Source organism: Ostrinia nubilalis, chromosome 2, assembly GCF_963855985.1.
Source record: "Ostrinia nubilalis chromosome 2, ilOstNubi1.1, whole genome shotgun sequence".
Taxonomy (NCBI): Eukaryota; Metazoa; Arthropoda; class Insecta; order Lepidoptera; family Crambidae; genus Ostrinia; species Ostrinia nubilalis.
In genome coordinates, this window is record NC_087089.1 from 13,427,858 (window position 1) to 13,454,453 (window position 26,596).

The 26,596-nt window shown below is 35.8% G+C and overlaps 6 protein-coding genes and 1 long non-coding RNA gene across 8 annotated transcripts; 4 read left to right on the forward strand and 3 right to left on the reverse strand.

Moving 5' to 3' along the window:
• The first annotated feature begins 1,450 nt into the window (after positions 1-1,450).
• Positions 1,451-8,774, forward strand: LOC135084661 (thiamine transporter 2-like). Its single transcript, XM_063979437.1, has 7 exons — positions 1,451-1,685; positions 2,944-3,074; positions 3,725-3,869; positions 4,333-4,472; positions 4,884-5,069; positions 6,213-6,430; positions 7,427-8,774. Exons 1-7 carry the CDS (start codon positions 1,451-1,453, stop codon positions 7,662-7,664), a joined length of 1,293 nt encoding a protein of 430 aa, XP_063835507.1. The 3' UTR covers positions 7,665-8,774.
• Positions 8,775-9,659: 885 nt separating this feature from the next.
• On the reverse strand, positions 9,660-10,125 carry LOC135084643 (single-pass membrane and coiled-coil domain-containing protein 4 homolog). Its single transcript, XM_063979417.1, has one exon. The coding sequence runs from the start codon at positions 10,123-10,125 to the stop codon at positions 9,943-9,945; it is 183 nt and encodes a 60-aa protein (XP_063835487.1). The 3' UTR covers positions 9,660-9,942.
• On the reverse strand, positions 9,660-12,663 carry LOC135084605 (polyisoprenoid diphosphate/phosphate phosphohydrolase PLPP6). Of its 2 annotated transcripts, XM_063979378.1 has the most exons (6): positions 12,553-12,663; positions 12,375-12,453; positions 11,846-11,992; positions 11,521-11,620; positions 10,242-11,440; positions 9,660-10,132 (listed from the first exon to the last, which is right to left on the reverse strand). In XM_063979378.1, exons 2-5 carry the CDS (start codon positions 12,381-12,383, stop codon positions 11,046-11,048), a joined length of 651 nt encoding a protein of 216 aa, XP_063835448.1. In that variant the 5' UTR covers positions 12,384-12,453; positions 12,553-12,663; the 3' UTR covers positions 9,660-10,132; positions 10,242-11,045. The 2 variants fall into 2 exon arrangements, with proteins under 2 accessions (XP_063835448.1, XP_063835456.1); XM_063979386.1 differs by lacking the exon at positions 12,375-12,453 and having other exon boundaries at positions 12,553-12,662.
• Positions 12,664-13,315: 652 nt separating this feature from the next.
• LOC135086845 (uncharacterized) lies at positions 13,316-14,360 on the forward strand. The gene is made up of 3 exons (XR_010260613.1): positions 13,316-13,590; positions 13,710-13,880; positions 14,011-14,360. It is a non-coding gene; the product is annotated as an uncharacterized LOC135086845 (long non-coding RNA).
• Positions 14,361-16,719: 2,359 nt separating this feature from the next.
• LOC135084414 (large ribosomal subunit protein uL1) lies at positions 16,720-18,576 on the forward strand. The gene is made up of 5 exons (XM_063979203.1): positions 16,720-16,830; positions 16,978-17,133; positions 17,477-17,632; positions 17,913-18,078; positions 18,381-18,576. The coding sequence occupies exons 1-5, from the start codon at positions 16,826-16,828 to the stop codon at positions 18,549-18,551; spliced, it is 654 nt and encodes a 217-aa protein (XP_063835273.1). The 5' UTR covers positions 16,720-16,825; the 3' UTR covers positions 18,552-18,576.
• A 1,581-nt stretch (positions 18,577-20,157) lies between these two features.
• On the reverse strand, positions 20,158-24,400 carry LOC135084425 (Fanconi anemia group D2 protein). The gene has a single exon (XM_063979212.1). It carries the CDS (start codon positions 24,243-24,245, stop codon positions 20,196-20,198), a length of 4,050 nt encoding a protein of 1,349 aa, XP_063835282.1. The 5' UTR covers positions 24,246-24,400; the 3' UTR covers positions 20,158-20,195.
• Positions 24,401-24,767: 367 nt separating this feature from the next.
• On the forward strand, positions 24,768-25,927 carry LOC135086848 (small ribosomal subunit protein uS14m). The gene is made up of 3 exons (XM_063981668.1): positions 24,768-25,006; positions 25,173-25,396; positions 25,761-25,927. Exons 1-3 carry the CDS (start codon positions 24,941-24,943, stop codon positions 25,861-25,863), a joined length of 393 nt encoding a protein of 130 aa, XP_063837738.1. The 5' UTR covers positions 24,768-24,940; the 3' UTR covers positions 25,864-25,927.
• Positions 25,928-26,596: the final 669 nt, after the last annotated feature.

The following is a 26,596-nucleotide window of genomic DNA, read 5'->3' on the forward strand; positions in this document are numbered from 1 at the left end:
ATGCTAACGGGACAAATTAATATTATGCAAATATAAATACCACTCCTGATGATCAAGAGTCTTCATATATCTTAAAAGATGATAAAGAAACAGTATTCTTGAGCACTGATAGTAATTTAACTGATAACCTACCTAAGACAAATTAAACACATAATTAGGACCGATTAGCATCCTTTGGCCACGGAACCCCAAAAAAAGTGGAACTACGTAAGGTCATTTTTTGTGACAATCCTAACATTTTGGAAAAAATATTTTTTCTCGAAATTGCGGCCGAGTTAGAATATAGAAAAATTTTAGGTGATAGAGCTTATTTTAAGAAATTTATCTGACCTAAGCAGAGATTCTACTTCGGCATAGAAAAAGAGAAAAATAATAATTTCTTAAATTTAAAAAATAATCATAATGTCGTTCCTATAACTACTTTTAAATAATTATAGGTGCAATAATATTTGCCATACACCAACCTACCTACCTGCAATGCAAAGAGAAGCTTAGTGTGTACGCTTCTTTAAATAATAATAAAACTGTAGTTTGACCCAGTACAAAATAAATTTTCTAAAATATTTTTTTAAAAATAATCTGTGGCTATTTGTCACCTGGGTGTTTTAGTCTAACATTAATAATAATAAGTTAAACTTCGGATATCTTATCTATATATATAAAAGAAAGTCGTGTTAGTTACTCCACTTATAACTCAAGAACGGCTGAACCGATTTAGCTGAAAATTGTCAGGGAGGTAGTTTAGAGCCAGGAGAAGGACATAGGATACTTTTTATCCCGTTCGAAATTAAAAAAAAAGTCTGCTTATTTATTGCCATTAAGGCGGAACAAAGTTCGCCGGGTCAGCTAGTTAGTGATAAAAACAGAATGTCACTTTTTCGGGTCAAAAAAAACACTGTGCACAGGAGTTGCAGTGGTGGGAATAGTCCCGCCCGTGACATTGGCAAAAAGGTAATGATTGTCATTAAAAAAGAAGAAATCATCGATAGATTTTGACTAATGTTGTTGTGCAACCCTAGAAGTGATTATTTTTTTTCAACAAGGTCACTTGTCACTTGAAATGTCAAAAGAAAATAATAAACACGAGCAAGCAACATCCTAATCACTAATGATGTTAGAATCTTAATAATTTCGTGGTAAAGACATAAATTAATATTATCACAAAGGATTCGGAATGCTACCATTACAATAATCAAAGAGTATTGAAGTTAATATAAGTTTTGTCTCTTTATAGGTTAGAATATAGCAGACAATATTCTGCTTATGTAAGTTTTTACGGAGAACTTACCTGCGGTCGTGTCATCTGAGCTATGTTGAAAATTTTTAAGCGAACGCGTGCCGGTGCTCTCCATCGCACAGTCGGCAAACGGGTCATCAGCCTTGCACACGGGCGCGAAGTTGAATTGTCACGAGGAAACTTTTTTTGCGTGTTTTCCATTGATTTCATAACATGAAAGCGTGGCTGAGAATAAGTCTGATATTGTGCCTCTTCGGCACTTTACGCGAAATTCGACCTTCGGAACCGTTCGTCACAGAGTTCCTTCTGGGAGAATGGCGGAATATCACCGAAGAACAGTTGAACCAGCAAGTGTACCCTGTAGGAACCTACTCGTACTTAGCACAACTCGTCGTTATATTCTTGATCACAGACTTCTTGAGGTTTAAACCTGTGATAATTCTATCAGGTGAGTACATCTTTTTTCTTTTGGTTAAAAAACTTCTTAAGTAACATACATAATGGTTAAAAAACTTTATAACTGAAATAATTTTTATAACCTTTTAACTTCAAGGTTACTGCAAAAATTTAAATAAGTATAGATCTTATTGGAATGATATTATTGTTTCCATTCCTATCTTAAATTAATTCTTGAATAGATTATAAATAATGATAAATGTCCACTTTATCTGCAGACATAATAAAGATAACCTGCATTGAAAATAAAATTTAAAATGGCTTCATAGTTTCTGTATCCCAGTTGGGTTCAATTGCCAATCATCGCAAGGTCAAGACTATATTGAATATCTACATTTATACTATCATCACATACATAGGTTTTGTTGTGTGTGAGAGATATTGCATACAGAAAAAGTACATTGTATTTAGCATTGCGATAAAAATATTAATTACCTACATTTGCATTTGTCAGAAAAGTTAAGTATTGAATTATAATTTCTAATCACTAGTCAATGTTTATAATAATTATACCCTTAGCTTATCAACATATCACAAATCAGATAAGTTTCTAAATACATAAAATCTGCTGTAAATTAAATATGTAGGTAGGTACATAAAATCCAAAATATTCTGGGTAATGTATGCATCATTCAATCAAATAAACTAAAATCTTACTGTAATTTCCTTCCTAGTTTTATCTTTATTATCTTAACATAAACGAGACAAAGAGCTGACTCAAATCTTAATCTTAATGCCTATTATCTGAGTTTATTAAACAAGATTACTACATTATTTTACTGACTATTCCTTATGCCTGAACTTCTAACAGTTTTGTCTGGTGACTTTACTGTGGTTACTTGTGGTGGTTTACTTCTATGGTGAATACATTCAATGAGAGATGAAAGAGACCCATTTAAGATTTTCAGGATAATTCTTTTTCTGAAAAACGACAGTAATAAAACCAAAGTAAATACAAATGAGTAGGTCATCTTCATAGAAACGCACCGAGCGCGGTTTGTATGTGAGCGCGCCAATACGTATGCGGCGCGCACGCACACACTGACAAATTTCGGCGCAACTCCCCGCTAATCCACGCTAAATTTTGTCAGTGTGTGCGTGAGCGCCGTGAACTCATTTGTATTTACTCTGATAGAACTGAGGCTATGTCTGACCTCAATCTTTGCTTTTTTAGTAAATTCTACCTATAAGCATACATTCTTCATGTAAAACTTACAAGCTATTGAAAAATTTGTGCTTGAATATTTCAGGTTTAAGTGGTATATCGGTGTATGCAGTTTTGCTATGGACATCCAGCTTAGAATGGCTTCAAGTATCCCAATTTTTATATGGGATGTACATGGCTACAGAGGTGGCGTACCTCACTTACATTTACGCAAAGGTACGTATTTACATTGTGTATGAACAATATGATGCCAGATATGGTAATCTAAATGACAAAGGAATTAAACCCTGGTGCTATTTTAGATATTTTTAGCAACAGCAGTTTGAGATGATTTTTAAATGAATGATGAACTAAACCAAAATGCACTGTGTTCCACCAAAGTTTTAGGTCCAGTTTCGACCAAAGCGGAGACAAGAGTGTGTATGCATAGTCAATGAGATAAGATAAGATAGATAAGATAATAATTTATTGTCTTTTCTGTGTAAGTACATTGGTTGTTAAAAATAATACATGCATGTCAAGGTATCAACGGAATTGTCCATTTCAGACGTACACTATTTGGTAGCATTAATTATTAAATTATTGGATTTAATATCATTTAAGTACATGTCAATTTTACAGTTGTTTATTTGTCATTAAAATATTAATTGATTTCGGACGTATAATATTGTAGTAGTCATAAATTATTATATTAATTGGATTTCTGAACCGAAGCTGTGCAGAGAGGTGTTGAGGAAATATCGAAACGTGATAGGTTATTCAAACACATCTTCTCTCCTCTTCGCTTTGGTAGAAACCACACCTTATTCTCCTCTTTGCTTTGATATTATGGAAAACGTGTCTTACTATTATTTTCTGTTTTACAGGTAGACTCCTCCAAATACGCGCGGGTGTCGTCCTACACCCGCATTGCGGCGCTGACCGGCCGCTTCGTGTCCGGAGTCAGCTCGCAACTGCTCACACATTTCCAGCTTATGGACTTTCGGGACCTCAACTACATCACTTTTACAGGTCAGTTTCTTTCGAAGTATTCAGTAAAGGTCACGTAAAACGCAGCGTGCGATATCCACCCACAGGGTGGACCGACGACCTTATAAGGGAAGCAGGTAGACGCTGGATGCAGGCTACTACCAACCGAGCAATATGGAAATCCTTGGGGGAGGCCTATATTCAGCAGTCGACAATGGACGTCCTGTGTCTTAAATGATGATGATGGTCAGTAAATACTTAACAGTTAATTAGGAAGCAGGTTGTAGGTTAATAATATCGAATGAATTTCTAGTAAAGTAATCGGAAACTTACTCTTTAGCAGAAGTAGAGCAACCAGCGCCGCGGCGGCTCTATTGATAATGTTTTAACTCTTTAGTCTTTATATCAAAACACAGAACTCTTCCATTTCTAAAGATTGCCGACTTCTGCCCTAGATCATTGTCCCAAAACAATAGATTACTAACTTACAAACCATTCTCTGCAGCTCAGATCCTGGCTACGTTCTGGGCGTTCTGGCTGCCGCCAGTCCAATACAGCATCTACTTCCATCGGAGAGGTTCTGTGGCACACGCCGCACGGATCAGTATGACAACAGAGAAACATCAGCAAAACTCACCTAATAAGGTATGATTTAAAAAAACTTAGTCAAAAGCTATTCAATTTATAACAATGAATTAAATACCACTGTTCTTCGGTCTCATTCACTCTAGCTTACTTTAATATCCAGGATCAAATTTTATTTTCATGCCACAATACGCCACCGCCAATTAATTTACAAGCAACGCCATCTCTTGGCGGCATAGGAAAGTACTCTTCAATGAAACACCCAAAGCTGCGTTGCATTTGCATCAACAGCCCTATAAATATATCCTAATAGTAATAAAAAAAAAACAATGTATTAATGTAATAGTTGTCCAACAATGAACACAGGAGGGCGCTACTATCAATACTGGATTATTAGTTCCTGTTTTTGCCACTTGATGTTCCATAATCGTTTGACTACGTTTATTATAATGTCATAACACGTAATTTCAGAAACAATTCCGCAAGAACCTACTAGAAGCGTCGAGCCTGATAATCAAGCACGCTCGCTCGGCCTACACGCGGCCCAAGGTGCTTGCCTGGTCAGCGCTATACGCGGCGTCGTTAGCGCTCTTCGTTCAAGCGCAGACCTACGTCCAACTGCTGTGGAAGTTCATACAAGACGAGAGCGATAACCCTGTAAGTCGCAGACCAAGAGTTAAGTTAGTTTGGCTTAGTAGTTTCCCAAAGTTGTGTGCAAACTGCAAACTATTACAACCACTATGGATAACATAACTTTAGCTTAGTTCTTGGTCCAATAGAATATAGTATGTTGAACGCTAATCTCATAATCACAATCGTAATAATGATCTACTTAATTATTTTCATTGTGAGATGCATACTATAGTACCAATCTCATTCACGCCAAGATTATTGAATTTGACCTTTGATTGCCTGTGGGTTAGTGGTATAGATGACCGACGCTGAACTGTCCCACCAAACTCAATGACAGGGGGGCGCTACCATCGTCCAACTATATGGTTTCCAACATGGCAAAAATCTGAACCAGCGATCCGGTATTGACGGTGGCGCCCCACTGTCAATGTCATCGAATATTATACCTCACAAATAAGATTTTTAGTAAACTAACAAAAACATGAACCTATTTTCAACTACCGGCTGTTATTTAGGGACTCAATTGGCATAATCATTAATCAGCCTCTTGATTGTGATTTTAAAATATACTACACGATTTTATAGGACAAATAATAGTCCGCTCACGCGTCTTCGAGATATGGTTATTGCAGAGACGGTGTCAATAAAACTTTATTAGCATATAACGCGAAAAGTAGAAAAAGATAGTAATTTTAGTCACTACTACAATGCAAATGCTATAAACAATACTTATCTGTCTAGAAGAAACAATGTAAATAAAAATGTATCGCGTTTTTCTGAGATTTATCTAGTTGGTAAATATTTAACTTTTGTATGTTTTTTGTTTACAAAATTTTTTTTTCACACTTCATACTCATCATATTATTATAATTTGCATAAAGATTAAATTGAGACATTTGTTTATCAATGGGACATGGAGTTGGACTATGATTACTTAAATCTTTATCCAATTTTAAAACGTGCTTTGAAAGTGCTATTTTTCCGCTAGCATATAAAAACATGTCTGACAGTAGGTTTTATATGAATGTATAAACTTGACCTTCACTGGTTGGGTTTTTATTGGAAATCAAGCTGTAGATCCTGGCTACACAGTTGTTGCAGCGGTGGGAATAGTCCCATATAAGTGTTTACAACTTTTCTTAAATCTCAAACAAGTATTCCTTCCAGGTGACCTACAACGGTGCAGTGGAAGCGGCTCAAACACTGCTAGGCGCGGGCGGCGCGCTTGCAGCCTCCACGCTATCCCACGCGTGGCTGCCCGCGCCCGCCGCCGCTATACAAGCCGCCGCCATGTTTGCAGCAGCGTACGTGGCTAATGTATACGTGTCGTATGTCGGATACATCGTCATGGGCATGATGTTCCATTACACTATCACTTTGGCTAGGTGAGTTGAACTTTGAAATGCTGTATTCTAAAACACCTTGTTGTACGTTATACCACGCGTGGCTGCCCACGCCCGCCGCCGCTATACAAGCCGCCGCCATGTTTGCAGCGGCGTACGTGGCTAATGTATACGTGTCGTATGTCGGATACATCGTTATGGGCATGATGTTCCATTACACCATCACTTTGGCTAGGTGAGTTGAACTTTGAAATGCTGTATTCTAAAACACCTTGTTGTACGTTATACCACGCGTGGCTTCCCGCGCCCGCCGCCGCTATACAAGCCGCCGCCATGTTTGCAGCGGCGTACGTGGCTAATGTATACGTGTCGTATGTCGGATACATCGTCATGGGCATGATGTTCCATTACACTATCACTTTGGCTAGGTGAGTTGAACTTTGAAATGCTGTTTTCTAAAACACCTTGTCGTACGTTTAACCACGCGTGGCTGCCCGCACCCGCCGCCGCTATACAAGCCGCCGCCATGTTTGCAGCGGCGTACGTGGCTAATGTATACGTGTCGTATGTCGGATACATCGTCATGGGCATGATGTTCCATTACACTATCACTTTGGCTAGGTGAGTTGAACTTTGAAGATGCTGTATTCTAAAACACCTTGTTGTACGTTATACCACGCGTGGCTGCCCGCGCCCGCCGCCGCTATACAAGCCGCCGCCATGTTTGCAGCGGCGTACGTGGCTAATGTATACGTGTCGTATGTCGGATACATCGTTATGGGCATGATGTTCCATTACACTATCACTTTGGCCAGGTTAGTTAAAAAATAATATCAGTCAGTCCATTTTGTCAGTCAATAGTCAAGCATAGATACTTTTTTGAATTTGATTTCAAATTTAGAGCAATAACAGAGTAGATTAGTTTCACTCGAGTCGTTTCATAATACAGTGTATAGAAAACGCGTCAAAAATCCTTACCGGTAGAATATATGAGATTCAAAATACTGATAATAAATACTTAAAATGTTTTCCTTCCAGCGCCAAAATAGCCGGCCAACTGACCGACGAGAGCTGTTTTGGGCTAATCTTCGGCATCAACACACTTTTCGGCACGGGACTGCAAGCGTTGCTGACGCTTACTCTGGTGCAATCGCTGACACTGCCCATCGCAGATCAGTACCTCGTGCTCAGCGTAATGTGGCTCATACTGGCGCTAATGTGGCTATTGGGCTGGCTGTTCGCTCGCCAGTCGGCGCCTACTATCGATAATCGGTAGTCCAGGATATCAAGAGCATCGATAGTATTAACCGGTAGCGCGACAGCGAAAAAATCAACACACATCTCTGCGTTTCGCCGATAGAATACATCGGAGCAGTATGATCGATAATATATCATCGCGGCGTTTACTTCACTATGTTGCTATTAGCCTATTATGTTGAAGTAAATGCTAAGTGTTAGAGATTCAAAGATTTATTCACAGAGCTAGTGTGGTACCAAAGTGGTTTTTATAATAAAGAAAAGTGCTGCTTATCTCACCAGCACAGCTGGCATATTAGTCAATTTAAATAATATAAATGAACAAAACTACTTAATCAAAGCAAAGCTATATACAATGACAGATACTAACAACACACAATTATGACTTCTCTTTTTACAAAACTGCACAGTGGCCTGAAACAAAGATAAAGTCTACAAGTAGATTTAAGTATGCACAGTGCCATTTTTAAACACTTTATCAAATCATAGTGAGATAATCCATTGGTTAGACTTACATAGTTGTGCATTTAATTTTTACTTAAATTAATTGTAAGCTTGTCAGTTACATTTCAACTATGATATTATGGAACCACCACATCAAAACTAGTCCTATGTTTTGACAAATATTTTCGAAAACTACATGTAGCATGTCATTTAGGTTGAAAGGTTATTTTAGAACTAATAAATATTTAAGTACTTCATATTCATTTAGTATTATTGAGGTCTGGAAAGAATAAAGATTATTTAATAAAAATGTATAGCTTTAATTAATATAGTAGTAGTAATCCAGCTACTAATACTATAGTGACCAATATTTGTAACTTTTCCATTTATGTATAATACTTTTATGTATTGTTATACCACTTAAACACTGATTAACAGTAATTAAACCAAGTTTACTTTTGTATGTTGTTGTCTATTGTTGGATTCTAAAATATGTTGGAACACAATATGCATATTGCATACTACTGTAGTTTTGTAAAAAATATTGTTCGTTAGATTTCCTTTAATGTTAAATGCAAAGTACTTATGTTTGTAAAAAAAATAGATATAAGGTAAAAGTCCATGTACTTAAGTATTTCTATTATTTTAATTGTTCTATTTGACCAATAAACAAGATAAACCTATATTTATGTGACTTATTTACTACACTGTACACTGCAATCTATTGGTAGTACAATGTTTATATCAGTTTTGACAATTTATAAACTGCAGTATTTTTAGTGTATAAACACTTCATAAAGATCTTCCTATCTTTTTATGTTTATTAACAGAAGGAATTAACCCTTATTCAAACGCGAGCTGGTATGCATTTTTTTTACAAAGTTGAAGTGGATTTTGGGTAATTGTGGGTACACTTATTTCATATTTTTGATCAAAATTTATAAAAAAATAGGGGAAGGGGTAGTTTTTTGGGTGGTAAATAATTTACCATTATCCATTCATGACTACAAATTATTAAATGTTGGTGGTAAAATAGTTACCATTGTCCGTTTTGGTTTATTTTTGGTTCTTGACTAGTGAATTCCTGACAATGGTAAACTATTTACCACTTCTTTAAAATGTCTAAATTATATGAATAAATCAATTGCAGACGTTGCCTATAAGTGAGATTATACAATAAATGTTATAGTTTAGGAATTTGAATCAAAAAAACACTTATCAGAATTTTCGTTGAACAAAGTTTCAAAAATACTACAAACGCGCGCTAAAAACTTGAAATTTTTCACACCAAAACCGTTTGGTTGACTTTGACATTATCTGACAGTGACAAATGACGTTGAAAAGTTGTAAAATGGCATAGATAAGTAAAAAAATATATTTAAAAATATAAATAAGTGACCAAGATATCTTTAAGTATTACCATATCGAAAATTAGGATCCTTTTTTAAAAGTAAACAAAGTGGTAATATATCTACCTTTATTTGAATAAGGGTTAAATTAACTACCAAAGTTAACTCAAATGCCATTACATTAATACAATTTATTAGTTAGAGGTAATAAAACACATATGTAGGTATATAAATATATTTATAATCTATTATTTACATTCAATTTGATATGTTACTATGATGGAATGTTGTAGGTATATAGGTAAAAATTTGCATTTAAATAAAATCTGACATGCAAGATATACTACCTATTGAAGAATCATATCAAAGATGGTCATGTTCTGGCACATTCCTTTACCATTCTGCATCAGAATCAGTTCACAACCTTATACTTAAATATTTCCCAGTTTTAGTCCTTATCAAATGTTTTATTAATTTATATTAAAAAGCCTGAAATTATCTGTGTTATGCATATTGCATCGAGGTTGGTCTGGTTTTGAAATACACGTATGTACAGATGAGTAAGAAAATAACTCCAAAAGTTGGTAAAACTATCGTGTTGATTTGCTGTCGCATTTTAGCGAATTCTTGTTTCCTCTCTCGTTTCTGTTTGGCTGTTTCCTTGACTGCTCCTTTTAGCTTTCTCATGGTTGAACTGTAAAAACCCATTAAACTTAGAATATGTGCCACGTTAGCCACGTACGAATAATATTATCATACGCGAATGTGTAAAATATTTTTTGTAAAATAAAACATCAATTTACCTCAAAGCCGAAACGCCGCAAAGAAACTGTTAACAATAAGCGTTAATTAATGTAATTTGTGACTTAATAATTACTCAATTTCATGTATTTTTTTCATTAATTCGAAATAAACACAAACCACTGAAGACCATCCACGTCAACTGTCAAATTCGATTATTTTACCGTGCCGTTTAAATGTAAATTTTTCTGTCACCTGTCAATTAAATTCCATCGAGGGGTGTAAATGTAATGGAGACAAGATTCGCACCATTGAAGCCATTAGGTATACAGAATAATAATAAAGACAATCTAATAATCTTATTTTCCATTTATACAATAAGGTCATAAAGTCCATTAAGTATGTAAGGATAATATTTCTAGTTTCAACTATATTACTTTATGATTTCTAGCTTTGAAGTGTATTAGTGAGACTCCTACTCCTATAAATAAAACAGTATAATAATAATGCACAATAAAATATTTTATTCATATAATTAAATACATAACTATGTTATCAAACAAATTACAATCGTCAGATATATTAATTACAGTATGAAGCAACAAATAACGTTAAATATGACTAGGGAACTAACTGTTTTGTTTTATATTAATAGGATCACAACACTTTTATAATTTACTGGGGTTTTAACAACACTAAAGTTAGCTTCCAAATGCAATAACAGAAGTTAAGTATTATTTAAAGATACAACATATTACACTCATAGATTTAAGACACTGCATTGAACTTTTTTATAAGTTATCAAACATAATGCTCATTTCATTCATTTTCATTTCATTTCAACGTAAAGTGCTTTTGTACTAAATCTAAACGTGAAATTCTCCTCCATCGCGTTTCTCATCAGAAAGTGAGGCCAAAATGCTTGAAGATGTGCTCTGAGAGAACCATACTATGCACATTACAAGTCCTTCTAAAATGCCTATTCCAAAGCCACCCAGTACATCCAGAATATAATGCCTCTCCAGCAGAATTCTGGACAACGCCACAGACGTTACCCAAGCAAGAAGAGGGGGGTAGAATATGAACGAAATGGGATCCTGGTACATCAGAATAAATGCAATCAACGTGGCCCTGCTAGCATGTCCGGAGGGAAATGAATATTTGTCGGGCCCTATTTCTGTGAGTTTGTTCATTGGGACCGGTCTTCGTCTTCTCACAAACGCTTTAATGACTGCGATGACTATGATATCTAGAATTAATGCTGTAACAAAGGAAATCAAGACATTAGGCATGTTCCTTCAAAAAAAAAATTGTACAGACTAGAATCTACATTTTACTTACCAATTAACATATTGACTTGTATTTGATAAAGCTCTTTGTTATTGAATAACCAAATAAATGAGAGCCATCCAGCCAGCCAGACAATGCCATGGCAGGAGACCTAAAAAGAGACAAAAACATGTTTGTTATTTTGCATGAACTGTTCTAACACAGTAAGAAAATTGTTTTACATTCTTTGAAATGAAGTATGACTGTTACAGTGCCTTTTATTTAATCATTGTACTTTAGATAAGAAAGTCATTTCAGACTACAGATGAGTAACTAGCATTATCAGTTACATAGGTACTATGTATGTAGTCATAAAAATATGTATGGATCTATGTACCTCCAAAAGTTTTGCATGATTACGAAGTGATCGTAACGGAGATGTCTTCAGGGCCATTTCCACAAACTTCTTGGTGACTTGAACATCATATCTCAGGATATTTTGTAACATTTTCGGCACCTGCCTCTTTTCTTCAGATACACCAAGCTGAAAATGAAAAATAAATAGATTATTTTGCAAACACATTATTTGAGGTTATTTACACAAAGTTTCAGTTCTTTCACCAAGATGCTAGTTTACAATCTGTGTTTAAATAATAGGAGGTAAAAAAAGGCTAACAATGGCAACAACAAGACAAGTTAGAGGTCATGATGACTGCATTTCTATTTATAAAGTGGTACCTATTGTACTTTTTAATCATTTATCTTCTCTTCTCATGAATCAACATAGTTTATTAATGTGCAGTTTGCAAATTAAAAGCTCCTCAATGAATGTGATATATTAGTATGTTTTAAATAATGATAAAATCATCACTAAAGCCGGTTTAAAGTTTCTAATACGACTACATATTAATATGAACATGCCTTACCATATCCATTACGAAGGAATGAAAAGAATTTTGTACAAAAGTGTGCAAGCAATTGTGTAAACGTAGGATGAGTAATGATCTACAAAACAATAGGAAACAAACAAGAAAATTTATCAGTTCACAAAAACCATTCGAAATTAGTCTTAGCAACTAAAATAAACGTAAATGCTTCGCTCACTTCTTGGAAAATTATATTGTAACGTAACAATATTTAAACAAATTAATTGTGTGAGACGTTTTACTTCTCGAAAATTATAATATTTTTTCGGTTCGGTAGTCGGTATAATTAGAAAGAGACAGACAGAGACAGAGTTTAATAGTGTGTTTAGATAAATATTATTGGTGGCAACTAATTGGACAGATTACTACAACCATTCTTATTGGCTGTAGTTGGATTAAAACGATTTCTATTGGTCAGTTTTCTCTGGACACAGCTGACCTGACAGCAGTCGTAAATTGACAGATCCTGTCAACTGTCAACGTAGTGGGCAGTCCGAAATGCACTAAAAGCTTTGTGATAATAAATGTCCGAAACGTTGAATCTAATCTATAGTCTGGTCCGGGAGCACGTAGAATTTTGTCCAATGACCCCAAGCTACCCATCCTTATCACTCGCTCGTAATTATATTGCTGTCGCGACTGTGCAAGACGGGCGGCCGCAGTGAGTGTGCGAACGTGACAGCAACATAATTACGCGCGAACGATAAGGATGGATAGCTTGGGGTCATTGGACAAAATTCTACGTGCTCCCGGACCAGACTATAACGATGTTTTGAAAATGTTATAACCGGGGTTAGCATCAGTTAGCATTGGACCAACATTAAGTTCCTTGCATTTTATGATTATTAATTATTTATTTCTACCTACCTTTAAACCAACCTTTATGCATATTAATAAAATCTAAAAAATCCTACTTTTGTCAACAGATGTCATTATTATTTTGTACGAGACATCAAAAGTTAATTGGCACAAACCAAAATTAAAACAATTTTTATTAGTAACGTAGTCAAACGTAGTGTTATTTTCTTGATTACCTAAACAAACTATCGAGGGACCATAATACACAGGTTTCATGGAATTCTTTGGAATAACCTTGTATGGTCCTCAAAACTATATAAAAGATATGCTGAGAGATGAATACCAAGAACCAGATAGAAAAGAAGATGTAAAGCCTCTCATGGAAAAAGTTGAAAGCTATTCCACTATGCCCAAGAAGGTTGGTGGTACCTACCTCAGTTAACCCCAACCATTTGGCTATGTGTGGGGATGGGGAGTGTAAGCCAAAGTCTCCATTTGCTCCTGCTGAGTCCTGCAATATATTTAATTGCCTTTCAGATTCAAAGGCCAGATGTCGACACAATACGGGTGATTGACTTGTACATCGGCAGAGTAAACGGTTTCGCATACGGTTCTTTTCAAAGATTTGTGAAAATGAAGCGAAAAGGAGTCATTAAGCCAACAGGGCCTTCGGACATGTATAGACTTCCACCAGTGTCATCTGTTGACGTAAGTATTGATTATGATCCCCTGATGCATAATTTCTTCACCTCGTTCTTGCACGGACGACGCGTCAAAGATGGTTTATACTGTGAACTTGTGTAGTCGAAATAAAGTGTTATTTTCCGATTTTTTTTAGTATGGATGGTGGCAACATGATCCGGAATTGCAAAAGGTGACATGGCACCACACATATCCGAGGCATCCGCAACCGTCGTCTCCAAACACTTTGATTCTTGATGTAGTTCGGAAGAATAATAAATATGCATCTTTATTCTAAATCTGCTGTGTTGCTGGATGCTGTTGATATAAAGTTCGTTAACTGGATGACCAAGACGCGCACCACATTAATTTCTACTTATATCGATGCATTTTGCCGTCTAAAATTAATGGATGTCATCGTGGTGTGTATCCTCCTAACCCAGCAGCTGTACCTAAACCTATTTATTTTGTAATTGTATACCTACCTCAATAAAAATAGCATATTGTATTTCAAATTTGTATTTTTGGCGGCTTTTACCCGTGGGGGGACATGTTGGGGGGACCACGGGTAAAAGCCGGATTTAGGGATAAAAGATGCGCAAACAGATTTAAAAAACCGGCCAAGTGCGTGTCGGACTCACGCACAAAGAGTTACGTACCATTGATTTATGAAATTAAAATTATTATTTTTTTAATTTAAGTTATTTGTATGAAAGATTACGCGGTAATAAGCGGTTTACGATTTACGAGGTATTAAAAAAAACTAGGCTTACTCGTTCAAAACAATTTTCGTTGGTAGTTTTTATAGTAATGTACCTATTATTTTATCATATGTTTTTTTTAGATTTTTCATTTTCTTATTTTAGAAGTTAGGGGGGGACCAACTTTTTTCCACTTTGGAAGCGTCTGTCACGCAAACTAATCGGGTTAGAAAAAAAGTATTTTAGAAACCTCGATATCATTTTTGAAGACCTATCCATAGATAGGTACCCCACACCTTAGATTAATAAAACCTAGATGGATAGTCTTCATACAAACGCTTCGTCAAGAGTGAGGCAAAAATCTTATGTCATTAGTGTCAATTTTGTTGGGGAGTGTAGACAGTGAAGGCGATTTTCCCGAAAGTAGGGAAATTTTTAATACGTTTTTAATTATTTTATAATTAACAAAAACAAAACGCATCATGTACTTACTTATTTATTGAATTGAAAGTACCTACCTAATAACAATAAGATAAATCGACTTAAAAGTCTCGATTTCATAAAAAGGAAATAAATTTTCTTGTTACTGGTATCATTCCCGTATTTAATTTTTGAAAGCCAAATTCAAGCAAAGTACGCGTCGAATTGTAGTACCACAGAATACATAATAGTAGCAACAGAAATTGCACTCCTTTGTGTAGGATCAGATGCCGACATTTTAACGGTAATAATAATAATGCAAAATATCCAACGCACATGGTGCATTCGAAATCGCACCTTACTACTACGCTCACAAGAGCGCAAATTTTTTGTGTTCAGAATAATTAATCTACCTCGCAGCTCAAGCGTAAGGGTTGTATAAGCAAAGTAAAATAAATAATAACTTAATTTTAAGAAGCATTTATTGTATTTACGATTGGTAATCTTTAGTGGTGTTTGTATAATCGTACCATCTCTAAAGTACCTATTAATAAACTTCAGTGTTGCAATAATTCGAAATTGGACAAATATGTAGTTTTAAAAGGTGTAGTGTCGGAAAATAGACACGGTGAAGTAAGTTAATGTTTATATTAGCTAAAATAATTTTTTTGCTACAGTTTTTTGTCATAAGTATTTCAAAATTATTTAAAAAGTGTAGTTTTTTTTAATTATTCAAATTAGTACAGTTAATTATTATTCCTAAATACTACGATTTTACATTAAAGAAGGATAACAGTGCTGTTGGAACAATAAACCTTGATTGTGACGATGATCGACCGAGCGTGTATAGAAATACGCGTGTGCTCACAGGCGCGTGGCGGTCCTGACTGATTTGCAACTTGAAGTTGTCGCGCGCTGTAGGTAATTATCTCGGCCGGCATAGGCGAGTGACGGAGGCCTGGTAGTACTTACTTATGAAATGTAACACTGGTCACTTTCTTTCGTTTTTCTGATGTATTTTAGACACCCTTTCACAGCACAAACCATTTTAATTAATTAAAATTCGTCGGACGTGTTTACCAATTTTTCACTTTGACAGTTCATGTGATGTTTACGGGTGAGCCGTGCCGGCTCCCTAAAAACTGCCTCACCTTTCGTGCACTGACTATCTATCTAGGTTTTATTAATCTAAGCCCCACACGTGTGTTTGATGAAAAAAAATATTTTGAGTTTCAGTTCTAAGTATGGGGAGCCCCCAATACGACTACTTTGCCTGGCCCATTCCCATTTTATTTGGGGTCGGCCCTCCGCGTCATGCGTCTCCAGGCGGCTCGGTCCTGGGTTGTCTTATCTTACTGTTAACTTTGGGCTTCTTTAAGGTCATGGGATATGGGGAGCCCCTAATATTTATTATTGTGTTTTTAATTTTGCATCAAAATCTTAATGCGGTTCACAGAATACCTACATCAACCTACCAAGTTTCAACAGTATAGCTCTTATAGTTTCGGAAAAAAATGGCTGTGACATACGGACGGACAGACGGACAAACAGACAGACATGACGAATCTAATCTATAAGGGTTCCGTTTTTTGCCATTTGGCTACGGAACCCTAAAAATGTCTTACATCTTTGTACGATTCGCAGTCTTATGGCCTTAAGTCTCATAGCGAGGTTCATATGGTCACCTTTATGGTCAGAAATATTGTGGGGATGGCTAAAAAGTGTATACCCGAGGAGAAAAAAATGTTGTGATGACAATTTTGACAGTTGCTGACTTGTCAGTTGTCATTGTGAAAAAAGCTGTCTTTTATTTCGTTGAATTCACGGTGTTAGGGCGGTGTCGTCGTAAAAATGTCGTAAGTAATCCTCAAATATCTCGTGAATCCTAGTCTAAATTGGCTAATTTTGATTTGATTTAGTTTCATGATGTATTTTGTGCTTGCATTATGTGATAATTTCTATTAGTTTTCGTTTTATAACCTCACTGTGACATCTTGTTTTAGTTCGAAGGTTTCGCGTGACACGCTCTACGAGTGTGTAAATGCCGTCCTCCAGGCATCAAAGGATAAGAAGCGTAACTTCTTGGAGACTGTAGAGATACAGATCGGTCTGAAGAACTATGACCCGCAGAAGGACAAGCGTTTCTCCGGCACCGTCAAGTATGTTTACCTGGAAAGAGCATATTTGTAGATTTTTACATTTACCATTCATGTCTACAAACATGTATCTGGACAGGGAGTCAGTCAGACTGACGGGACTTTACCCAGAGTCTTTAAATAACGGGTAGGTGGGCTTCGGCTTACCGACTTAGCGTAAAATATCACACGTCTTTGGGTAAGCCATAGATTATAACCATTTTAAGTGTGAAGAAATCCCATAATGATGTTTAAAATTGCATGTATTATCTGTTGATATTGATGACACCCTTTTCTCTGAATATATTATTTGACCAGTTTTGATATTGCCACTTTGATAGAATACTAAATTCGTGGTATTTTCCAGGCTCAAGTACATCCCCAGGCCAAAGATGCAGGTATGCGTGCTGGGTGACCAGCAGCACTGTGACGAGGCCAAACAGTTGAATGTGCCGTGCATGGATGCCGAGGCTTTGAAGAAGCTGAACAAGAACAAGAAACTTGTCAAGAAATTGGCAAAGAAGTGAGTTATTCATTTCTCATCTTCGTTTTAAATGTTCTCAAGATTTTATTTGTACCTGTTACCTTCATTACAGTACAAGATAAATAAAATCAACATGAATTGTTTGCAGTCTCATGGAAGATTTCTTTGTTGCCTATGACATTGGCTTACTTGGAATAGTGGAATAAGCCATGACAAAGAATCATTCTGATTGAAATAAGCCATTGCAAGGCAGACTTTCAACATAATATGCATGAGGGTATATTGCAACTTATTAACAGAATAAAATTCATGATTACAGATACGATGCTTTCCTTGCATCAGAATCGCTGATCAAGCAGATCCCCCGTCTTCTGGGTCCTGGTCTAAACAAGGCTGGCAAGTTCCCTGGTCTACTCTCCCACCAGGAATCCATGACCCAGAAGATCGATGAAGTCAAAGCTACCATCAAATTCCAGATGAAGAAGGTAATTAAAATTGGATTGTATGGTCAACAGAATAAAAATCGAATTATTGTTAACTTTACTACTGTACATAATAATATTTACAGAATATGCACTGAATCCATTTTATTCCAAAGTAGTCAACATGACCATTCCTCATTGGTGGTGTTCCATTTTATCACACTCCCCCACAATGAAATCTTGCTTGCCGCACTGGCAAATTACAAGCGTTTTAAAAAATGCAGCGAACGCGCCGCGTGTCCGTGGCTGCGGCCTTATCCATTGGCCTAATACAAAATTACAACAATTTTTAAAATCTATTCCAGGTACTCTGTCTCTCGGTTGCCGTAGGACACGTTGACATGACCCCCGACGAGCTCGCGCAAAACGTGCACTTGTCGATCAACTTCCTCGTGTCTCTGCTGAAGAAGCACTGGCAGAACGTGAGGTCACTCCACATGAAGTCCACCATGGGCCCACCCCAGAGATTGTACTAGACAGGAATAAATTTGACTTCTAAAACTTCTTTCTTTTATTTATGGTCTTCCAAGTATACATTCTCAGTCCTGTATAGGTATATCCCATTATTTTCCATTGCGGTTTCGCGGGAGACTTAAGATTAGCTGTTTTCGCACCATACATTGTAATTGTTTTGTGAAATCTCTTTACCCATGCATGCGTGCCCCATTGCCGTCATGGAAATAATGGGATATTATAATAAAGCTAGTCCCATAAATTATTTCATTTACACACCCAGTTTTCACTTTCAAAGTTAATTGAATCTGCCATCTAAAGTTAATAATTATTATGTATAAAAATTCCAAGAAACTACACTCGACAGCAAATAAATCGCACCACCCGCGCCGCGACAAGCACTTTCAAACGTATGCATCCCCGGGACTTCACACCAATATTGGTACCATTCAAAAGCCTAGTTCTAAACTTCATTTCATTATAGGAAAGGTTTTTACCCCAAAAATGTTTCTTTAGAAGGATCCAGTCACTTCTTCAAAAAATAGATAGTTACGCTTGAGCCAACTTTTATGGCTATAAAACTGTTAAGTTGGGACACAGAATAAGTAATAGTACAGGTACAGAAGGATTACTCCGCAAGACGATTTAAATAAATGCGAGTCTTGCTACGACGCGATACAGTGGAATTCAGCTCGCACAGCACTACGTACCTACAATTTTATTCACCTACAAGTTTTGTCTCTTTCTATCGCGTGCCTCTGAACTCTTCTTACGCTGTTAGGGTTGCTGTCTAGTAGTGTCTAGTAAAAAAATAATTAATCTACTTATTTGTTATGAGGTATGTATGTAGGTAAGTACGCATTCATTATGGAAAACCTTGGGAGAGGCCTTTGCCCAGCAGTGGACGTCATTTATTTTGGCTGAAACGAACGAACGCATTCTGAGCAGTAGTCATGGTAGGTTAGGTTCCTATACTATCCTAAGAATTATTGATTACCTACATGGTCAACATACCTTTCAGCATCTTTGGGAAGCGAAAAAAAAGATAAATCCGGTAGATTTCTTTTCGAATTTAAACACCCGAACGCCGCACAATAATATTTCTTTCTCTTTATGTCCATTTTTAAATAATACTTCGATCATAGAATTAGTTACTACAACGCATGCCAGCGTCCTGACGGGCGCGCGCGTGACACTCGACTGATATAATACCCGCCGGCGGGGCGCTTCGCTGTAGGTAATTATCGGATGTACCGCGCGGAGTGAGCCAGGCCTGGTTGGGATTAATCGCTATCCATCTGTTAAAGAGGACACGTGTGATCATTATTTGGTTTTATAACCATAAAATTTGGTCTAATTGATCCCAGAGGTGAGCCCAAAGTGAGGTCTTTTTTCAAGTCACATTTATGGTACATGTTAATCATTTATTAAGAAATTAAATGTGTTTTTCTTTAAGGATATTTATTGGGCTTTCAAATAACACCAATATTGTTGGGGCACCATTATTGTGTCAAAAGAAAATCTTTAAGGTTCGCGTCGCGGGTGGTGCGATTTATTTGCTGTTGAGTGTATGTAGGTACCTACCTACTCATCAAGACAGATACAGTTTACAATAAATAAAACGCAAAGTACGGCATCACAGTTTATTTTAATTGGATAATTATAATTTATACAATATCACTCATACTCTTAGAATCCGGATTAATCATTTCGTCATCACTATCATCGCTGTCGTCATCGTCGGGTAGCTGTTCATCGTTATCTTCAACAGATTCTTCACTTTCAATGCTCTGTTGCGTAGCAATAATTTCTCCGTGTATATCTTTGTTTTTGAGATTACCCATCCAGAAAGCCTCCGAACATTTGTTAGCAGCCAAAGCTGCTTTAACTTTATAAATCAGGGTTTCAAGCAGTTGCCTGATACCAGGCACTTTACTCATTAGCACTTTGTCTTTCTTTAGTCTAGAATGGCAGCACAATGACTGCAAAAATCTTGTGGATTGTTGAAGAATCTTGAGAATTTCCAACACTTCTTCCGTGTCATTTTTCAACTGTATTTCTAGAATGGGAATACCTTGTGACAAAAATAGTTTCAAAACTGGGACAGATTTCTTAAAAAACGCCGATAAGTTGTTCCTGTTTTCTAAAACCTTACAAATGTCCGACATATTTTTAAGAATTATTGCCACATCTTTCCATAGTCCCAAGTGTTCAGAATTAGTCAAGCCCTTGTTCAGACGAGATTTGGTCGATTCGTAAACGGCTGAGCCAAGATTTCTATACAAAACGGGGAAGTTACCTTTGGTAACACATTTGAAAGTAGGTAGCGTATCATTGCGACTCTTCAGATATTTGATTTCATCAGCTAGTTGCAATGTAAGATTTTTAAGGGCCAATATTTCATTGTTCGTGAAATACAGTTCAGCCAGCTTATCAACGCTTTGATTGAAAACCAAGCCTTTCTCTGGAATTCCATCCGATGTCTTCCATTGTATGGATAAGAAGTTTTGAGCCATATCTCGTAAAATTATTAGGATGACTCTATTATCACTGTACTCTTGAATAGTTTTTATCAGTTCTATCAACGACATCGCAGTCGACAAGAGCATACAGTATTTTTCATGTTTTTGAAAATTTTTAGCAGTTGCTAATAGCAAATCTTTTAGAGACACCAGGTTAGCATTTCCATCTATTGATGCTAAAGTTCTTAACGAAGTTTTTAGCAAAGCATTATGATGACTTCTGAATCCGATCCATTTTAAATAAATTGTGAACATGTTGTAAATATACTCCAAACATGTAATATAATCCAAAATTTCTGATGTAAAAATGAATCCACTTTCATTTTGGGTGTTCGTATGCGAGTCTAAATATGAAGTTACAATTGTTAAATGGTCCACCATTTTTGGGAGGACTTTACTAACAGACGTAGCGCAGTCCTCAGCTTTTTTAGGATCATAAATATTTTCTTCAGGTTTGGATAAAAATGTCTTCCTTTTTATCTTTGATAATAAGACAGATTCCAGCTTACTGTTAGTGCACTTTAATAAAAATGTAAGAGATTTGATAGTTAAATTGCTTGCTTCCTCATTTTCATCACCTAGGTCATTATTTAGTAAATGAAGCAGGTTCAAATTTAATTGCCGCAAAGGTAAATTACATATAACATTTAGTTTGTTCTTAACGGTATTATTATTTTGTGTTGCTTGCGATCTTGCTGTTTCAGGTAGCACAGTATCATCTTGTGCTGTTTTCTTTTGAGCTTTAGATTTAGTATTTGGAACTTTCACATTCTGTTTCTTTTCAGCGTGTTCTCCTATGTACTTACTAATGTTAAATATGCAGTTTGGTGGTTTATATGCAATTTTAGTTTTTAATAACACCTCGGCAGTTAGGGTTTCCAAATCTTCAACTTGCATTAGCCTTTTTAATATTTTCGCCTTAAGTGCATCATCATCTTGGGTTGAAAAGGCATTCAGCAATTCCCTGAACCAATTTTCACAATGAATTATACAGTCCAGTATGTTGTTGATAGTGGTGTTATCCATATCTTCAACAAGGTCAACATCAAATTGTGGCATTATTACAGGACATCCTAACAAAGCATCTATTGTTGATAATGTTCCATTATGCTGTCTAGAGTGCAGTGTTTGAACTAACTGAAAAAGTGGTGACAATATACCAATGTTGACTGCAATTTTAGGCTGCAATGTTAATCCTGCAATATTTATGGCGATTGTTTCATCCATTTCACTATCTGCGTTAATACAATATTGCATAGATAGTTTTATATCACCAACTCTTTCAACTTCAATGTTATCTACTATAAAGTTTTGCTGCAAGTCATTTGTAACTGCATCAGTTAACCATGATAAGAAGTTTTTATTGATAACACTCGCCGACTCAATTATAGTAGTCAATTCATCATAAAAAAACGCAATCATGTCTGGAAACTGTCTTGTGCTTCTACTTATTAATTCTATGATTTGTGCTGCTTCTCTTAGAGCACCTTCTGCCAAAAAAGTAACAGAACTGTAACTTACATCATCTGGAAAATCTGCAGTTTGGTCATCATCATGATTTGTACTCATTAAAAACTTTACAGCATGTAGTCCAGCTAATATACCTTGTATTTTAATTTTCGGAATGGAACTTCCTAATTCTTTTCTTATAATCATATGAATATCATCCCTGATGACTGAGTTTTCATAGCTGTAAGCAAGACCACACAGCAAATTCATTACTGCTCTAATTTCGTTCAAACTCATGTTGTCCATTCTGTCCAACAGTGACAACATTTGGACACTTTGTGGCTTCAATAAAGACATATCTTTAGATGCAACATTATTCAATATAAGCAGTATACTCAGCACAGCTTGTTGGCAATCTAAACCCAACTGAAGCAATTCTGCTACAATAGTTTGACAAGAATCTTCCAATTTGGAAAACATGAGCATGTATAATCTAGCAGCAAATGTCTCCACAACTGCATCTGCTTTTGTTTTCAATAATGAGTTAGTGAGGTTTATGAGATTCTTCAAATTGTCCTTTAATATTGGAACAAACTTATCAAAACACTCTTCTAACAAATCTTCTTTCAAAATATCCAGTTTGATTTGCTTTTTTATTAAGTTTTCAACCTGTCTTTGTTTTTCATCAGAAATGGAGTAGAATATCAAAAGAATTATAAAATCAATTGGCTTGTGATCTGTACTGGTTTTACATGAATTTATTATTTTGAGCCAGGCATTCGCAGTGACCTTGGAATATAACATGGAATTCCTAATAGCTGCAGCAGTCAAAACTTGGCTTGTAGCTATTTCTTGAGGTTTAGCTAATGATGAGGGCCAGTTGAGTGAATTTCTGATGCCCTGGACAGCTTCATAATAAGCTGAATCACTCATGCGCCCTGGCATAAGCAGAAACTTTATAAAATTTGGAAAATATTCACATTTTGTCAATGACATTAAAATGTTGAGGGTTTTCTTTTGCAGTTGCTCATGCTGTTCATCAGACAAACAAAGGTAAGATAGACATTCCAAAATAGCAGGTATGAGGTCTTGATCCTCACTCAGTATCCTACTCAATTCAGAAGCAATATTGTTGTGTTCTTGGTCTCCTACTATGTCTGGGATAGCTGTAATAATTTCTAAGCGGACATTTTTTTCTGTTGCTATATCCAACAGGTCAATTAAATGTAGCGACATTTTATCAGTGTCAGTTATGCAGTCCAATGAAGAAAAACATTTTAATATCATCTGTATCCAAGGTCCACATTTAGATTCTGCCGCCAAATCCACAGCTTTTTTGAAAATATAAGCCATTAATTTGTTTTGCAAAATTGGTACACTAAGCAAAATTTTAAATAGGCTATCACTGATATGGTGGTCTTCAGGGCTATCTTCAACACGCCGAATGATGTTAGGAAACAAATAAAATTTAAAAACGTCTAAATCTTGACATTCTTTCTCTAGGTTGGAAATAAACTCTGTAACATTTCTAGGATAGTCGATGTGTTTTTCGAGATTCTTTTTGAGATAACGAATTGTGTGTATTGTTTCTTGATTAATTATGCTCTTATCAGGAGGGCAATTTGTTATCAAACCACTTTCTTTTAGTGTTATTTGAAAATAAGAATTTGGATTTCTCTTCAACTTCTTACTTGGACTTCCAGTACTGCCGGTGAGAACTTGCGATCTTTTTCTTTGAGAGTTCATCTTTGCAGTTGTTACCACTTTCTAGGATTAAATCTAGGTAACTTTAAGCCTCAACAACAAACAAACAAAATCAAAAAACAACAAGTAGAGGAAAGCCGCCTTTTTTCATTTTTGACCACAGTTTCAGCAAGTTCTGACAAGTTTCGCCTTTTTTTTTATTTAACTTGTAGTAGGCTTGTGCGTGCTTGTGCATTCGCCATAGCAAGGTAAAATGTAGGGAAACTAATTATTGTTAGAACGAAAAAAAGTAGAGACAGTAGAAATATCTAGCAATTTATAAATATATTTTTAATGAAGGTATGCATAATTAGTTTGTGTTTTTTGTAAACAAAGTTAATGTGGTTGTTATAAATAGGAAATGTGTTTGCTAGAAAGAATTATGAAAAAAAAAAATACTGGAGCTGTGATATTATTGCCAGCAGTGTTTTTTTTCTTATGTCAGTTTTGTCAACTCTTGTCTCTTATTGGTCAATTCACACCAAGACGTTTGATTTGATTTGTAACTATAGCTGGCATAGCTGTCAATGATTTTAGAGAAGAACACCACCATCCCTTAGAACCCACTCAAAACAAAGTAAATATCGCTTCTTTGCTTGGATTTTCTGTGTTGGATTTACTTTAAAAATCGTAACATACTTTAAACGAAATTATTACTTTAGTTAGAACCACGAATTAGGAATCAACTACCTATCAAAATGAATTTAAACGTGTCGAATCTTGGCAAGTTTGTTTGGAAATCTCAAGCTGTAGCGGGAATTGGGGTAATTAATTTTATGACTCAATTCCTACAAGTAGTTGTATAAATTAAAACTGTTAATATTTATCAACTTTATAATCACATGCAACGTCTTGATAAAACATGAAGCCTCTTAGAAATGTTAAAAAATATTTTAGCAATACATAACCTAAAATTCTCCTATGTTTTAGTACCAACAAGTAAGGAATAAATGGGCCAATTGTCTTATGATCAGGGATGTGAAACGTCGTCGAATGAGCGCCGAGCATTTCCTAGAAAGAACCCGCATTAATGCCATGAGGAAAAACGACGTGTTACCTGCAGAAATTAGAGAAATGGCTGACAAAGATATCAACAAATTTGAGATGAACGCAATCCCTTTGAGAATCAACAACAGATGTGTGATTACTTCAAGGTAACCAATGATAATAACAATCATTAAATAAGTACCTACAGTGTGCCACAGTTACAGCTACCCATTTCCACTCATGACATCTTGTTCTATTGCAAAGAAATACCATTTATTGAAGAGTGTAAGAGATAACTGAAATGAGTAGGTGGAACTGTGGCCTACAGTACATATTAAAATACCAATTCATGTGGTTACAATGGTGTTCTCCTCAGTAAATGAGCCATAATTATAATCTTATAATTTTTACAAATATCATTAATGCCCAGCATTTGTACTCTACTACTGACCATTATTACTGCTTCCACTATGAACTTCCTTACAAAAACATTGCCTGTTAAGTTTTTTAAACATTTGTTCTTTTTTTCAGACCTAGAGGTAATGTTTTGGACTGGCGCATGAGCCGTATCGTCTGGAGACATCTGGCCGACTACAACAAACTGTCCGGTGTACAGAGAGCCATGTGGGGATAAATTGAATTAGGCATAGACATTGTTTATTTATTAGCTGTTTTAATAAATTGTTAGTACTATTATACTTTATTTTTCCCTATGAATAATGAGAGAATCCATAAGAAAGGAAGGACAGCACATTAAAACCTGATTATTGTGGCACCATACCAATATTGCTTTGTGGCCTTTTATGAATGGAGCATGTAGTCTATTTGCAATTTTTTTATTACTGGCCCGACTGGCCAGTAATTATTTATGTACAAGATCCTACATTGTAGATTGAGAGTGGTGGGTAAATAATCTTAACGATTATCCATCGTTATAGTATAGGGTGCTATTGTATTTTTTGGTAATTATTAAACAAATTACTCTTTATCCATCGTTATAGTATAGGGTGCTATTGTATTTTTTGGTAATTATTAAACAAATTACTCTTAGGAATATGAATAAAACAAGGTAATAGTTTTAAGTCTTTATATTAAAATGGTTTTTCTTAAAACTAAACAAGCTTCATACATTGAAGTAATATTACTACGTATAGAACAGACATCGCGAACAAAATATGTACAGTGCGGGGTGCGGGGCGGGAATTTGACGGACAGCTGTCAGTCAAATCCATGACTATAGTTCCAAAATACTGAACTGTCCTATCAATGACATTGACAGCGGGGCGCCACCGTCAATACTGGATGGCTGGTTCCGATTTTTGCCATGTTGGATACCATATATTTGAACGATGGTAGCGCCCCCCTGT